Source organism: Mangifera indica, chromosome 8 (genome assembly GCF_011075055.1).
Source record: "Mangifera indica cultivar Alphonso chromosome 8, CATAS_Mindica_2.1, whole genome shotgun sequence".
Taxonomy (NCBI): Eukaryota; Viridiplantae; Streptophyta; class Magnoliopsida; order Sapindales; family Anacardiaceae; genus Mangifera; species Mangifera indica.
The window spans coordinates 12,837,369-12,855,883 of NC_058144.1; the positions used below are offsets into that span (position 1 = coordinate 12,837,369).

General features: G+C 33.6%; 1 protein-coding gene and 1 pseudogene across 1 annotated transcript; one reads left to right on the forward strand and one right to left on the reverse strand.

The window, feature by feature from the left end:
* Nucleotides 1–9,175: 9,175 nt before the first annotated feature.
* On the reverse strand, nucleotides 9,176–9,842 carry LOC123223993 (annotated as a pseudogene).
* Nucleotides 9,843–16,316: 6,474 nt separating this feature from the next.
* LOC123223994 lies at nucleotides 16,317–17,266 on the forward strand. Its single transcript, XM_044647478.1, has 2 exons — nucleotides 16,317–16,560; nucleotides 16,701–17,266. Exons 1-2 carry the CDS (start codon nucleotides 16,317–16,319, stop codon nucleotides 17,264–17,266), a joined length of 810 nt encoding a protein of 269 aa, XP_044503413.1.
* The last annotated feature ends 1,249 nt before the right edge of the window (nucleotides 17,267–18,515 follow it).

Genomic DNA, 18,515 nt, shown 5'->3' on the forward strand with positions numbered 1-18,515 from the left:
TTTGCAAGTTGACTTCCCCTTCCTTGTCTTGCTTCCTTTATCACTAAAATCACCTTAAATCAATACCAAAACACACTAATATATTCATATAACATGTATCAAAAAATATATATAATCATAGGTAAAGGGAAAGGAAGGAGATCTTTTGGTTACCAAAGCTTCCAAAGTGCTTCTTTTTTTTCTCTTTTTATTTTATCTTCCAAAATCCTTTCAATTCCTTCCTTTGGCTTCACAAAACAAAACAAAACAACATGAAGGAGGTTGGCTGCTAGAGATTTACGGGAGAAGATGATAGAAAACACTTAAAGCTTCCTTTATTGTTTTTTGTCTTTTCTCTTTTTATTTACATCTTTATCTCTTTCTTTTTATCTCTTTTTCTTTTTCTTTTTCTTTTTCTTTTTGTATTTCTATATAGTTATTTATACATATATATATATATAAACACACATATACATGTGAAAATATATATACTTAAAAATAGGAAATATCTCAAAACATAGTTAAAAGACATAATTACCCCTAGAATATACCTGAGGGTATTAAACTTTTCCCCTCTCATAAGAATTTTGTCCTCGAAATTCACAAAAACAACTCTAGATACTTCTCTTTCATGGTTTGCTCCATTTCCTATGTGGCCTCCTCTACCTTTTGGTTTCTCCATAGGACCTTTACTAGAAGAATCTGTCGATTCTTTAGTTGCTTAACCTGTCAAGTATCTGAATCGATCTTTCTTCATAACTAAGGTCTTCTGATAACTTAATATCATCTATATTCACAACCTGCGAATGATCTCCAAGGCATTTCCTTAACGATGAGACATGGAATACATCATGAATCCGATCTTTACTCGTTGGTAAGGCCAATCTGTAAGCTACTTTACCAACTCTCTCAATTATCTCATATAGACCAATAAATCTAAGAGCTAGTTTTCCCTTCTTTTCGAATCTCATCAAATTCTTGAATAGAGCAACCTTTACAAATACAAATTCACCTACATTGAATTCCAAGTCTCGGCGTCGATGATCTGCATAGTTTTTCTATCGATCCTGAGCCTGTTTGATTCTCTGCCTGATTAGTTAGAGATCATTAATCATTTTCTAAGTCAACTCGAGCCCAAGGGATCGAGATAACACATCTCTCTCTCCTATCTCATCCTAGTGGAGAGGATAATGACACCTCCTACCATATAATGCCTTATAAGGTGTCATATGAATAGTCATCTGGTAGCTATTATTATAAACAAACTCTACCAAGGGTAATATTTCTACCCATGTAGTTTTATGATCCAGGCAACAAGCTCTCAACATGTCCTCTAAAATTTGATTAACCCTCTTCGTCTGTCTATCTGTCTAAAGATGATAGGTTGTACTAAATACCAAATTAGTACCCAATGATCTTTGAAGACTCTTCCAAAAAGTTGATACAAATCTTGTATCATGATCAGATACTATAGTCATGGGTACACCATGTAATCTAATAATCTCCCTAACATATAATCTCCCTAGCTGATCTGTGGTAGTAGTATCTTTGATAGGTAGGAAATGAGTTGAATTGGTTAATCTTTCAATAATCAACTAGATAGCATTACATCCATTCTGGACTCTAAGGAGTCCACTAATGAAGTCTATAGAGATATGCTCTCATTTCCATTCTGGAATAGGTAGAGGCTGAAGCGACCCTGAAGGTCTCTGGTGTTCGACCTTAATTTGCTAACAGGTGAGACATCTAGTAACAAACTCACCTATATCTTTTTTCATGCCTGACTACCAAAAATATCTTTTTAAATCCTAATACATCTTTACACCCCCAGGGTGGGCAGTGTAAAGAAAACTATGAGCCTCTGTAAGAATTCTCTGTCTCAATTCTATTATCTGAGGAACATACACTCGATCTCTAAATTTGAGAACTTCATTTGATACCTAAAACTTTGTCTTGAGACCCTCTTGCACTTTCTGAATTTTTTGTTGACACCACTCATCTCTTGTCTGAGCTTCTTGAATCTCATCTATGAGAGTGAGCTGAATCTCTAACCTAGCAAAGGCCTCAATCACAAGCTCAATCTGCTCTCGATTCATATCTCTTTGAATTTCTCTCTGGACCGTCAATTATGATATCATCACGTTTCTACTGAAGGCGTCTACAACCATATTAGTCTTGCCTAGATGGTATTTAATACCACAGTCATAGTCTTTTACTAACTCAAGCCATCGCCTCTGTCTCATATTTAACTCTTTTTGAGTGAAAAAATATTTGAGGTTCTTATGGTTAGTATAAATATTACATCTTACCCTATACAAATAGTATCTCCAGATTTTCAAAGCAAAAATCACCACTGCTAACTCCAAATCATGAGTAGGGTATCGAGTTTCAAATTTTTTCAACTGCCTTGAGGCATATGCTATCACCTTGCCTCGCTACGTCAACACTGCTCTTAAACTACCATGTGAGGCATCAATGTATAAATCGTACTCAATTCCCTCCTCTGGAAGTGCTAACATAGGAGTAGTAGTTAATCTTCTTTTTAATTCCTGGAAGCTTGCCTCACAAGCATTTAACCACTGAAATGGTGTTGCTTTCTTTGTGAGGGTTGTAAGAGGTTTAGCTAATCTGGCAAATCCCTCCACAAACCTTCGGTAATACCCTACCAAACCCAGGAAACTATGAACCTCTTTGACTGTCTTTGGTCTTTACCATTCAACTATTGTCTCAATCTTACTGGGATCTACAGATATACCCCCTGCTAAAACACATGCCCTAAAAAGGTAACTCTATCTAGCCAAAATTCACATTTCAACAATTTGGCATACAATTGTTTCTCTCTCAACCTCTGAAGGGTAAATCTCAAGTATTGCTCATACTCCTCTTGACTGTAAGAATACACTAAGATATCATCAATGAATACCACAATAAATTTATCCAGGCAGTCGTGGAATACCCTGTTCATCAAATCCATAAATACTGCAGAGGCATTAGTCAATCCGAACAGTATCATTACAAACTCAAAGTGGTCATACCTCGTTTGAAAAGCTGTCTTGGGTATATCCTTCTCTACCACTCTCACCTGGTAATAACCAGATCTCAAATTTATCTTGGAGAAAACCACAGATCCCTTCAACTGATCAAATAAATCATCAATCCTAGGTAACGAGTACTTGTTCTTAACTGTGACTTTATTTAGCTCTCTGTAATCAATACACATCCTCATGGACCCATCTTTCTTTTTCACAAATAGGATGGGACCTCCCCAAGGAGAATGACTCGGTCTGATAAAACCATGATCTAGTAACTCTTGAAGTTGCTTCTTTAATTCTTACAACTCAGTAAGGGCCATTCGATAGGGTGCTTTCGAAATAGGTGTTGTGCCTGGTGCCAGCTCTATACTAAACTCAACTTCTCATTCAAGAGCTAATCCTGGTAACTCACTCAAAAACACATCTGGAAACTCCTGTACCACTGGTGTCTTATCAATAGTTAGGTTTGACTCAACCTTGCTCACTACATAAGCCAAATATCCTGTACACCTATTTTTCAATATTTTACTAGCTTTCAACATACTGATTATCAAACTCTGGATATGACCCTCACCAAACTCGAATTGATCTCCAGAGTCTAGGTTAAATCTAACTTTCTTTTTTTATAATCAATCTCAACTCTGTATCTCCCCAAAAAGTCCATCTCTAAAATCATGTCAAAATCTGGTATTTTGAACACAATCAGGTCCACCAGTAACTGTCGACCCTAAATCATAATACTCTGTCCTAGCAACATTATCTCACTAATGACTAACCCCCTATTAGGCAACGCGATCATAATCCTCTGAGTTATTTTAACGGGTTGTAATTTTAACCTCTCAAGCAAACTTTTGGCTATAAAACAATGAGTTACCACACAATCAACTAAAACATAAATAGGAGTATCAAGATAGAGAATCTGACCCGTAACTGCTGATGGGTTAGCCTCTATTGGGCCTTGGGTGATCGTATAAACTCTGGTTGTCACCCCTCTGATAGGCTACTGCTGCTCTACTCTCATTGGGGCAACTGTACAAAAATGAACGATATGTCTAGGCTGACGACATTTGAAACAAACTATCTGACCTGTCAGACACTCTTCTCTATGTTGTTTCCCATATTTTTGGCAAGCTGGTATCTCAGGTCCTCTCTGTTTCTTTCCACTCTTCTAGTTCTTTTTTATGTCTCTGAACTAAAGAGGTCGTTTACCCTTCCTGTCTTGGTCTAGAGGAGGGCCTCTCTGTACTAAAACTGAACCACTGCTCATCAAGGGAACTAGCATGGCAGTAAGGGGTGTAACCTTTACCCTGTGGTCTGACCAAACCTCCTCCTCACAAAAACCTCTACCCTCAAAGCTCTATCAAGGGCCTTTGCATAAGTCCTAGGTGGTTGTGCCCTTGTCAAAACATCTCGAGTTATCTTTGGATCTAGCCCGTACACAAACTTCTGCATACGTCTCATCTCTGTACTAATTATCTCAGGGGCATACTAGGATAACTGATTAAACTTCGTGGAATATTCCTTTACTGAATCTATCCCATGCACTAGATTAATAAAATCCTGGGCCCTAATGCAAAGTAACATCGGTACCTTTATACTCTGTCTCAAATCGATGCCTGAACTCGGACCATGTCATCTCTAAGACATTGATCGTTTCCCATATTCTTACCATTGACTTGAAAAGATGGGTGACATATCTCACTCTCTCCTGATCGATCATATCAAATAGGGTCATTACACTCTTTACTGATTCCAACCACTCTTCAACTACTATTAGGTCCTTTGCACCATCAAATTTTTGAGGTTGGTGCATACTAGGAAGGTTAGAAATAGGATGCAATTGAGTGCTCACTAGGGCTACTGTAGATGCTGAAGTAACCTCTCTCATATCATGTCCCTAGATTAGCAACGTGTGCGCTGTTTCACTTCCCTGTGTATGAGCACCTCTATGCTTTCTCATCATCTCTCTGAAAATCTTTCATACATTATGTGCACTGAGTGCCCCATAGGGTACTTAGGGGACTGCTCCTTCACTCTGGCTCCTCTGAGAGGGATCTATTGGTGTTCAACTCATAGGTCCTGACAATGAACACATTAGTCTCATGAAACTCAGCAAGTATAAGTGAAAACTTAACTTATAGTGATCGGCTGCGAGGGTGGTCAGCATGGCTGGAGAGTATTTCATTTATGTGTTACTTTAATTACTCTATTTTGTTTCAGAAAACAATTTTTGGGTTTCCAAAATCATGCTCTGATACCAACTTGTAACATCTCTCCCCATAAATACTATCCATGGAAGAAGAAATGTTACAAATTAATATCCAGAGTGCCAATTTTTTTTTAAATACTTAAAAAAACTACTTTGAACTCAACTCATTACTGAAAGTGTCTAGAAATTATTCTGAGAAAACTGAAAATCTGGAAGTGAACAAAAGATGTATATACTCATATGAAAACTCATCTGAAAGCATCTGAAAACATAGAGTAATCATATACAATTGTACAATCTTCTTAAAAAGGTCAAAAATCCATAAGAACATGCGACTGTATGCATGCAATATAAACCAAACATAACCTGCTCCAGTCAGATCTATCTTCGCTGACCTGACCCTGCCTTGCAGCTACCTCGATCACCAGTACCTGCAATTATGAAAAAAAAAAAAAGCGAGAGATAAGAACACTCAGTAAGGAAAAACAATTAAGTAAACTATCTTCTTTCCTGCTCTAACTTACTCTCGGGGCTCAACCTCATTCATAACCTCCATAAGAAATCGAGAGGATAATCTAGTTCATTCTTTTCTATTTTGGTCATACTTTGTCCCATCTGGTGTCTATTTGATACTTTCTGGAAGCTGACTATAGGGATTTGACATATTTCTAAGCTCGAGCTCTCTTCTTTTCTCTCACTACACCATTTTGAATCTAAATTGAGCTCTACTACGAGTATGCTCTACTACGAACAGACCCTACTAGGGGTCTATGTCTTACTACGGATGTGCCCTACTACGGGTGGTGTAGTGTAAAATGCCCCTTCATAGTTTATAGCACGCATGCGGGCCTTATATCTTACTAATTTTGCTTCCATCTAAATCTATTCATAACTCACCAGACCATACTCTTGGAATGACCCCTGAATCTTGAGCCCTAAATTTCTTTTCTTTTTTTTCTTTCCTTTCTTCTTCTTCTCTTTTTCTTTCCTTTCTTTTCCTTTCCAAAACTGTGAAATACTGTTTACAACCCTGTTCATTTGAGAGGGCAGCCTTTTTTTTCATACAATTTCATAGTCCAAACGGTTTCTAAGTCATACAAGCTATATATCGTTGAAAAGAGGATTCAAAGAGCTTTCCAACAAGCTATAATAACACTTCTAATTCATTAGATAAGGCAGTCAACATGTGAGATGAAATCAGTGGCAAAAACTGCCTCCTCTGTTTATTTGGTAAAGCAGTCCTTATGGTTCATACAATATTTAACAGTCTCAATGATTCCCAATTTATACAAGCTATATATCACTGAAAAGAGAATTCAAAGAGATTTCCAACAAGATATAATAGCACTCATAAATCATTAGATAAGACAGTCAAAACGTGAGATGAAATCAGTGGCAAAAACTGTCTCCTTTGTTTATTTGGTAAAGTAGTCCTTGTTATCAGTCCAAATGATCTCTAATTCATACAAGCTATATATCATTGGAAAGAGGATTCAAATATATTTCCAACAAGCTATAATCACACTCATGATTCATTAGATAAGGCAGACAAAACGTGGGATGAAATTAGTGGCAAAACTATAAATATTATGCAACTTTCTGCCATGAACAAAATCACACGCATAGATATCCCAAATGGCAAAACAACATTTCTCAACTTCAAAATCATCATTTATAACATAGATCCAAGGAACCAAAAGCCTAAAACATGCAACATATCAAGGATGATACCCCTTACCTTGTTTCAAGCCAATTTTTGCAAGTTGGCTTCCCCTTCCTTGTCTTGCTTCCTTTATCACTAAAATCACCTTAAATCAATACCAAAACACACTAACATATTCATATAACATGTATCAAAAAATATATATAATCATAGGTAAAAGGAAAGGAAGGAGATCTTTTGGTTACCAAAGCTTCCAAAGTGCTTCTTTTTTTTCTCTTCTTATTTTATCTTCCAAAATCCTTTCAATTCCTTCCTTTGGCTTCACAAAACAAAAGAAAACAACATGAAGGAGGCTGGCTACTGGAGATTTATGGGAGAAGATAATAGAAAACACTTGAAGCTTCCTTTATTGTTTTTTGTCTTTTCTTTTTTTATTTACATCATTATCTCTTTCTCTTTATCTCTTTTTCTTTTTCTTTTTGTATTTCTATATAGTTATTTATACATACATACATACATATATATATATATAAACACACATATATATACTTAAAAATGAGAAATATCTCAAAACATGTTCAAGAGACATAATTACCTCTGGAATATACCTGAGGGTATTACATTATCACTCTTGACTTTGTGGATGGTGGTATTAAATTATGTTTTGACTATTGAAAAAAAAAATTGAATTTAAGCATAAACTTGGGATTTAGACAAAAAAAAAACCCAAGTACCACGAGAAAAATCGTCTATAATAGTGATAAAAAAAATTTACACATTCAAAGAAGGGATTGTATATAGTCCCTAAACATCAACATGAATAAGGTCAAAGCATCCTTTTGTGGAGATAGAACTAGTAAGAAAAGGTAAATGAGTTTGTTTTGCTAAAAAACAAACAACATATGGTTATTTATTTGAAAATGAAATATTACGATCTATGCAAGAATATTGTTCATAAACATGTTGACCAAGATGTCCAAGACACTAATGCCAAATATTCACAATTAGGGAATTTGCAATTGCAACAAGGGAAATTGGTGTTAGGTTATTTGGATTAGTGTCATGGTAATAACGGTCATCATGCTCGTTAGCCAAACTTGTCACTTTCTTCATCACTTGGTTTTGAAAAACACAAAAATGAGGAAAGAAGGTGACCAAACAATTAAGAGCCTTTGGTTATTTTACTGACATACATGAGATTAGATTCAAAAGAAGGAACATAGAGAACATTGTCTAAATGCATATGAGAATTAAATTTACAAGAACATAAATGAGTCATGGGAACTTGATCTCCATTGGGTAATGTTAATTTTGGATTAGGTTTATTAAGAATGTTTATACAAGATTTATCATATTAGTGAACTGAATTAGCAAGTAATCAAAGGATAACAACAACATCAGAAATCAACAAGAAAACACAAGAAATACTTGGTTCAGGTTTCGATTTGAAACCCTATATCCAAGGCAGTCGAATCCACTATTGAACATAAGCAAATACAGCTTACAAAACCCTCCGATTTACACCTCACACGACAATGACACGCCGTGAACCAAAGTCTCACACCAAGCCTTCATCAAGACTCAAGACATTTACACAACCGAAGAAAACCAAAAGATTTCTCCCTGGTTTATCTAAATCATAAGAACACAGCCCTAATTTCAGAAAGCAGAGCAAGAACAAGGAAGCCAACCCACACAAAAGAAAAAAGTCTTTCGCTCAACCCTAATAAAGCCCTTTATATACTTAGGGTAAATATTCAGCACAAAGACTAAATTACCCCTTTTGCTTCAAATTACCTTACAGACCACAAACGGCTCCATAATGATAAGATTACCCTCTAACACATTTAAGCCACATTCTACAGGTAATTTAATTGGGAGACTATGGTTATCACAAACATTGTTTAAAGATTCTAAATTGTGTGATATTGATGAATAGACTAGAGGAATTTATTGAATGTGGTTGTGTAAAAGCTAGAATTAGTAGTATTTGTCCTTGAGTAAATGACAAGTCATGGTGAGAACCAGAAGTGGATGTTGTTTTGGTGTTAGAATCATCCATGGTAACAAAAAAAATAATGAAGATCAATACTTTGAAACCATGATAGATTTTGAATGAAAAGAATACTGCATGCTAATTCTCATGACAAATACATATATTTATACGTGGAAGAAAATCCTAGCTAATATAGAAAATAAAATACAAGAATAATATATAAAGATCTTGTACATTCTGAGAGATTTTGATAATTTTTTAAAGTCATACTATTACAACATGTAATCCTATTTTTGTTAATCAATTCCCAGCGCTTTCTTTATGTCATCCTGCATCAAGAAACCAAAAGCAAAAAGGAAAACCAACATAAGTTATTTGAAACCCTAAAAAGTTGAAACACATGCAGCACTCATACCTCAATTGCCATAGGAGGAATGGTTATACTATAGCGATCAGTGACATGCCCTTCCTTATCAACCAAAAACTTGGTAAAGTTCCACTTTATTCTGGACCCAAAGGTTCCGGAAGCACTTGCTTTCAGGAATTTGTACACTGGTGCTGCAGTTGGTCCATTCACACGTACCTAAAAATATGAGTATAGACCACAAATTATCATTTACGATTACCATTTAACGTCAGGCAACACCCAAAAGGCGAAAAAAGAAAAACATAATTAAAAGGAAGAAGAAATAAGTTAATCGAAGCCAAAAAGCTAAAGCAAAATGAGTAAAAAAAAAAAAAGGAAAACTATTCGGAGGCAACGTTAACAAGAAGGAGGACCTTCCCTTTGTAAATGCTGAGGTCCACGCCTTTGCCACTGCCATCCTGTTCCACATCGAAATGATTCAACACAATGAAATGGTAATAATTCAGTAAGAAACAGAATTGAAACCAAAATATAAAGAAAACCTTGACAGTGAATTCGTGGATTGAATGCTGCGGAACTGAAGCAGAAGCTCCCATTAGCAGCATCGGATCAACTTCTTTTTAGCTTCTTCGGTTGCCTCTCCTCCTCTATCTTTTGGACGTTCAACGTCTATGCCTCCACTATTCAATTGAATTATTACTTCTTCTTTTTTAAATGTTCTCTCTTATAATTTAGTTAAAAGGCCCTTTTTATCAATTACAAGCCATTCTATTTCAACATTCTGATGCTTCTAACTCCTCCGCTTAAAATTTCTAATTATATACTTAGTTCAATTTAACCATTAATTGGAGAGGAAATATAGTTAGTGATACTATAAATATATCCAAATTTAGAAATGACACTTTTAATATTTTCTCCCATAGAATATTAGTTCTCCAATTGCATCAATTATCAGCTACAAAATGGCTTTGAATTTAATAGTAAAAACTCTTATCATCTTCATATTCTTTTCAACTTCACATCTTTTCATCTTCACTATCTCTCTTATGTTAGCCATGCTTTCAAATTTAAGATAACATTCTTTAAATTTGTGGTTTTAACTTTTAAAACCTTATACCATTGTAATAACCTCTATTAACTTTCTAACGTATTTTATGCAATTGCAGTTAGAGTTTGTTAAACAAGGTTATGGATCATTTTTCAAGTTGTTTCAGATTAAGCAAGTAAAAAAGTTCCATGGGAATTAAAATTTAAATGTATTTTGTAGATATTTCAATTTGGTGTCATGAAATATATTGTGCTTTACTTTAAGTCAAATAAGAAAAATAATACGTAAAGATAATAACAATAGGTCATGTCGTGTCATGTCAAGTCAAAAATGACAAAATTCAATGTACTACAAATCATATCGTGTCAAAACTCATAAAAATACAAGTCTTAATGGGTTGTGTCGGTTTAAGACCCATGACACGATAAATCGTGTATTTGTGGACTTTATGAAAGTCAACTTGCAAAAATATATAATTTTTAATTTTATAATTATTTTTTCTAAAAACGAGGACAATATTTTTTAAATTTTATTAAAAGGCCCTAACTTATTACGGACAAAAACTGTGATTGCATACTAAGTAATAAAATAAAAGAAACATTTGCTTTACATGGAAAAAACAGTCATATACAATTATCACACATTTTCAATTTTATCATCATATCTAAATTATTGAAATATTTTAATATATCATCAACAACATGATTTTATATTTTGAAATATATTCTCACCCAGTTTTTCATGCATATAATATTTTCAATAATACATGGATATAAATTTGATCTTCCATCGTCCAATACACGAACTTGCCCTAGAAGTTGATTTAAATGTTATTATAGTAACTGGAGGTGTTAACAAATCACATGTCATGATGGAAAGTATATGACAAATTGTTTGATGTGCTTTCCATCATGCAAGAAATCAAATTGATTGTTTTTATTCATAATTTCAGACAAATGATTAATGTTTAGATAAATTATAAATTCACCAAACAAAAAGCTTAAACCTATTGGTTGTTTACCTTTAGTTAGAAAGAACCAAGAACATTATTAACCTTCAGATGAACTTGAACTTAAACATAGTTGCAACATATTTGTAGTGTTTTCATATCTGATTTCATAAATTGAATACATTTCAGGTTATAATTTCTTAGTATCTTTTATTGTTAATTCTAAATAGATATCTAGATTTTCTAAAATAACATCTAACCAATTTTTCATTCCTAATAATTTTGTCGTTGGATCAGAAAACAATATAGGTGTATTTTTCCAATATGTTTTCTAAATTTTTTTTCTATTTGTCTTACTCTTTCACAATAAATTAAATTATGCGTACCTATTTTATGTATATAAATATATACATATTTAATATGTATCATCATATAATTAGATAATTTATATATTCAAAATGAGTACGTATAGAATTACTCTTATATAATTTTTGGATGTACTGGAAAAGAGTAATACTATTGATTAGTAGAATTATTTAAAGATTCTAATATATTCATCACTGAAAATCCAACATGCCAATGATATGGAGTCTATTTAGATTCATGTTGTTTTGTATTAAAAATGTTAGTGATATCATTTTATAACATTCACAATATTTTAATATTAAATATGTAGAGCTCCAATGAATTTCAACATCAATTTTCAATTTTCTCTTCTTTTAACTTCATTTGTTTACACATCCTCTGATATTGTTGTAAACAAGAAAGGGATGATAAAATGAAACTAATTCCATATCTAATTTGAGATATACCATTTTGAGCTAATTTTAATTCATCTAATGTAATTAAATTTATTATATGACATACAAATCTAATATGAAATAATTTATTTCTATAAGGTGGATTTAAATATTGTAACATTAGTAGAATAACTCTATTATGTGATAATGTTAAATTATTGAAGAAAATTGGGGTGTGAAAAAGTTGAGACTTGAGAGAATTGAAAAAGTTGGGGTGTCAAAAGAAAATTATTGAAGAAAATGGAATCGTATTTATGAGGGAAAACTTGAAAATAAACAAATTAAAAATTATATATTGTCATTACCCCTAAATGGTGGTTACAACTATTTTGGTGCAAAGTAGTCATTTCTTAATGACTAAGGATGGCAATTTGGGCCCGATTTTAGGGGTTTCGACCCTCCCCGACCCTAACGGGAAAAGGGGCGGGGATAGAGACGAAAAAAATGCCCGTAATCGGGGATGGGGATACATATGTCCCCGCCCCGCCTCGTCTTATCCCCACCCCACCGCACCCCACCCCACCCCACCTCACCTCACCTCATAAATCTAATATATTAATATAATAATTTCTAAACTATTAAGTTCTAGAAATTTTTACATTATAATTTATTAAAACTATAACTTTAATTTTACTAATTTTAGAATTATCAATTATCAATTTTTACTGATTTCTGAACTATTAATCTAATATATTAAAAAAACCCCAAAATCTCATTATCATAAAATACAAATGCACCAAATTAATTTTATTTTAACTTCAAAACTTTATCAGTCAATCCACTAGGTTTTACACAAAAAAAAAAATTATAAACTTGATAAAATCCATTGAAGTGAATGAAAAGTGTTAAATTTAATGTTATTATAAAATTACCCTAAATCACATACATGAAGAGCTACTAATGAAGAGATTGATTATTGCATATTGTTAGATTTTATGAAAACTTTGTATTTGAACTAAAATAACAATGAATATTTTGTAGCTCTTGTAGCAAGTGATATTTTGGAAAAATATGATTTATTTTATTTATTGAAATACATAAAGAAATTAAAATTTATATTTACAGGTATGGGGAGGGGATTTTTTCCCGCAGAGACGGGGAGGGGATTTTTCTTCGCGGGGAGAGGATGGGGATTCTTTGTTATCCCCATAACGGGGACAAGGCAGGGACGAGAATTGATATCCCCTCCTCGCCTCTCCCCAGTGCCATCCCTATTAATGACTACTTTGTTTTTTATTTTTTTAAATTTTTGTTGGTCATGTCATTGTAACATTCTCAGGAAAGTTCTAGGGACATTAATGTTGATTAGGTCAAAAATAGACTTGAGGCCTTGTTTGGCCCTAATGGTTAGCTCGTGTTGTGTAAAATTAAAAAAAACAAACAAAAACAAAAGAACAAAAAAGAAGGAAAAAACATTAGACTTCCACAAGGTGGAAAGTCCTTTGCGGAAGAGGGGAACTCATCACATTTCCCACCTAAGGTTTGATACAAACTCAATTTTTCACCCTTTAATCATCAAAAACTCAAATATTCACTCTTCTATTAAATTTCATTATTACTGTCAAGGATAAAATTAGGAAAATTTAAATAAATGCCCTTTTTTGTGGGGTAATAAATAATTTACCCCAAATTTTGGGGTTAAAGCATAAATACCCTTAAATTAAAGTATTTAAACGAAAATGCCCCAAATATCTCCTTAAATACCAAAACTACCCTTCTAATTTAAATTACTATTTTATTTAAGGGTAATAAACAAATTTACCATAAATTTTGGGGTCAAAGCATAAATACCCTTAAGTTAAAGTATTTAAACCAAAATGCCCCAAAATAATACCGAAAATGCCCTTCCTCTATTTCTATATAAACCACATATCTTCCTTCATTTTTAACATATCTGAGAGAGATTTTTGAAGAGAGAAATTAAGTTCGTGTTCAAGATTTCGGGCGTGAAGAGAAAAGTTCGTCATTACGAGGTATTTATCCCTGTCATTACTTTAATCGTTATTATTTTATTGATAATGCAATTATATATGATATTTTATATAATAAATTATAGTTGTATGTAATATGTAAAATAATAAAAATTAGATAGGTTATGTTTTAAATATTATAGTAGTATAGGATAACATGATATTACTTCAATCGTTATTATTTTATCAATAATGTAATTATATGTGATATTTTATATAATAAATTATTAGGATATGTTTAATAATATTATTTTGTCAAATTGAAGTATGAAATAGGTATAATTGTGTAATAGACATCTGTAAATACTATTTTTAGTCGTATTATTTATGTTAATTATATATTTGATTTGGGCAATATACAATTTACCCCCAAATTTTAGGAGTTAACAAAAATACCCTTATATTAAAATTTTTTAACGAAAATGCCCCAAATATCCTCTTAAATACCAAAACTATCCTTTTAAATTAAATTATTATTTGTTAAAGTTTAATAACAAAATATGATATATTTAAGTAGTCACAATATATAATTGAATTATGGAATAGGAATAATTATGTAATAGACATATGTAAATATTATTTTCAGCCGTATTATTTATGTTGATTATATATTTTATTGTAGGATTAATCTAAATGGCTGGATATGCTTCAATTAGATATGGGGGAAATTGGATAGAAAAGGGTGATAATGTTATAAAATATGTTGGAGGTAATAGGAAATTGATTAAAATTCCAGAACACACATCATTCGAAGAATTAATCGAAATAGTGAGCGACAAGTGTAATATAGATCAACGGATATTTAACATTCAGTTAAGCATGAAACCGAGGCATCTCGACGACGGTGTTCTGATAGAAATTTCGAATGATGAAGATGTTGAGGTTCTTAACGGTCTATTTAACCTCTTCAAAGAATGTGTTCCAGTATTTGTTATAACTACATTTACTGATGATAGTTACGAGACTCAACAAGCGAATGAAGATTTTCAAGGTGGTGAGTCGAGCAGTTATCCAGAAAATCAAACTATTGGTGTAGAAGAGATGCAAAATATCCAGATCAATCCGAAACAAGAATTCTTAGAGGAAGATTTTGCACATATAAATGAAGTTAACGTTGATGCATTGTATCACGCAGAAGAATTCCTTAATGGGGGTGAAGCAACTTTTCCAGACTGGAGTGAATTTAATGGAAAGGTTGAACATAATATTTCAATCGAAGAACCAGAGATTGAAGAGAAAACCTATGGTAATAACGATATTGGAGGTACGAGTTATTTTCCAGAAATAAATCTTGCTGGTGGGAATGTTCTTACTGATGCATTTCATTGGTTACCACCTTTTCCTGATCAACCATCTACATCTAGAAACTCTAAAGCATCGACGGATACTGATTCTCCAAAAGTTGGTACATTATTTCCTAGTAAACAACATGTGATTGATGCGATAACTCAAGACGCACTTCGTAGGGGATATCAATTTAGAGTGAAAAAATCAGACACGCTTAGATGGGTTCTTGAATGTCGTAACAAAGAATGTAAATGGCGTGCACAGGCAGTTAGGGTGGGAGAAACTGATAGCTTTGAATTACGTCGTTTGGTAGCTATCACACATGTTGCAGAAATCAGATATTACCTCATCATAGGCAAGCAGGTGCTCGAGCTTTGGGGCAGATTTTGAGGACCAAATTCATCTTAGTTGATCGTATTTATCGACCGAAGGAGATCATTGCTGATATCGCCGACCGATATAAATTTGATATATCATACGCACAAGCATGGCGGGCGAGAAATTGGGCACTTCAATCATTGAGGGGGACACCGGAAGAGTCATTTATGTTGCTGCCAGAGTATTGCCTTAATTTGGAGCGTTGTAATCAAGGGACGGTGACACATATACTAACGGATGAGGAGGATCGATTCAAATACTTTTACATGGCGTTCGGTTGTAGTATCCGTGCATTTCAACATCATATTCGACCGGTTATTTGTATTGATGCTGCTTTCTTAAAGGGTCGATATCTGGGTCAACTATTTATTGCTGTCGCATTAGATGGGAATAATCAAATATATCCGCTTGCTTTTGGGATTGGTCCCAGGGAAGATCATGACACATGGTGTTGGTTTTTAATGAAGTTGCGGGATTGTATTGGTGAGGTACCTCAGTTGGCCATCATTTCAGATCGACATGTCAGCATATTTTCTACATTGGCTGAAGTTTTCCCTGGTGTGCATCACGGTTATTGTTGTCACCATCTCCATTGTAACATGCGGTCCAAGTACAAAAAGAATGCTAAAGTCGCATGGATGTATTGGAAAGCAGCCAAGGCGTACACTGAATTTGAATTCCAACAGGTCATGAAGTCACTATCCCGTTTGCACCCTGAGGCAACTGCATACTTGTATGAAGTGGGTTTTGATCGATGGGCACGAGCATATTTTCCAGGGCATAGGTACAATGTAATGACTACCAATATTGCTGAGTCATTTAACGCCTTAGTCAAACATGCTCGAGGTTTACCTATTACTATGCTGATCGAGTTCATTAGAGGTACATTATAGCGATGGTTTTATGAAAGAAGAAATCATGCCAGTAAGTTCATATTCACTGTTATACTATGTTATAAATATGTGTTACTAAACTTATACTTGATTACTAACCAGATTAATTTATATTTATATGATTTACAGATGCTTGTACCAATCCAGTCACACCTTGGGTTGAAGATAAGATCGCAAAACGTGTACGGAAGTTATCGAACTTAGAAGTGCATCCTATAACAACTGAGCGATACCAGGTTCTTGGTAGTGGCCAATGCCAATATGATGCCCTAGTAGACTTGACGGAGCATACATGTACTTGTAGAAAATTTCAATTATCAAAGATTCCCTGCATGCACGTTATTGCTATAGCCAGATATATGAAGCTTACAACCTGCCTTCAATGGGTGCATTCATACTACAGCACAGCTTTTTATCAAACAGTTTATGCAGACGCAGTCAATCCATTGGGAGATCAGTCAGAGTGGGTTTATCCGGAGGAGGCAACTGTTATCCACCCACCATATGTGCATCGTCATCGTGCAGGACGTCCAGCAAATAAAAACAGATGGCCTTCTCAAGGAGAGGTTATTGAACAACTTATCTGTAGCCGATGTCATCAACCTGGACATACAAAACAAAACTGCAGAAGCCCTATTCCAGTACCTAGTTTTGTACCATCAAGTTCAAGAAGAAAGAAGAAAGATGAAAAATAAATGCACTTGTTATTTGTACTTGTTAATTTTAATATAAATGTTATTTTTCTACTTGTTTTTGTAACTCTAATGTTCGTGAATGTTAATTTTAATATAAATGTTGTACTTGTACCTGTTTCTATAAACCTAATGTTTCTGATTGTTACTGCGAATATTATCTTTTTATATTGATTTTTTTATTTTGAGTCTACAAAGATCCTTCGATTACGCTTCACAATTCCTTATATCGAATCACATGCATATTCAACCCTAATAAAGGCTATATATTGAAAGTTGAAAACAATTTATATATATATATATATATATATGCCTTGCAAATATTCTCAATATTTAATAAATTTTGATATTATTTTTCGTTGATAAATTTTGAGAATTTTTTCTTTTTAAATATTAACATTAACATTTTCTGTAACAAGTTTATTATGATATTTTAAATTAAAAAATAAATTAAACAATTAAGACGAATTTATTTGTGCAAAATTAAATAAATTTCTTAACTACCAAATTATCTTTTTCAACTCTTCTCAAGTATTTAATTTTAACTACAGTCTTTTAATATTTCTTAATTTTTTGATGAAGTATTTTTAATTATATATATTTGTTATGAACATATAAATGAATCAATATATAGATAAATAAATATATATAGAAATGAATAAAGAAATATATATACAAATACAAATAACATATACAATAACCGTCAATCAATATCCTGAAAATATAGCTGCGTGCCTAAACGAGTGCGCAGGTGTAACGAGTCCTCCCCCTCAAAGCATAACGAGCGGTGAAGTGCTAAACACTCGATGTATCGTAACATGAACACCCCACAGTCACCTGATAGGGGCGCCTGCTGCGGTATATCCACCACCCTATGCAATGCAAATGGATCGTCTCGTGGACTCCGATGCGAATCGGCCTAAAATGATGTCGTAGCTAATAAATGTGGTATCATCGACGTATATCCCAACATCTTTTCCCTAAATAGCTCCGGGTCAGCTGTGAAACTCTGTAAGGAGTCGTAAACCGTAATCTTCCACTCCTTCAAATCCAACACCCCTGCTACCCAATGAGCATTCTCAAAGTTTATTGGGATAAAAACCTATACACGTTGATATAATTGTAATTAGATATTAATCGATTATTCTTGAAAATGTACTCGATCTTCGATTACTAACCTCATCGATCATACCCCAAGGTTGTAAATGCAACTCAGGTGGGTAATCTGCATCCACCATACGTGTAAAGAGCG

Coding starts and splice junctions, on each gene's coding strand:
- LOC123223994 (XM_044647478.1), top strand. CDS start 16,317: ATGTATTGGAAAGCAGCCAAGGCGTACACTGAATTTGAATTCCAACAG. Junction 16,561..16,700: donor GCTGATCGAGTTCATTAGAG/GTACATTATAGC, acceptor TATGATTTACAG/ATGCTTGTACCAATCCAGTC.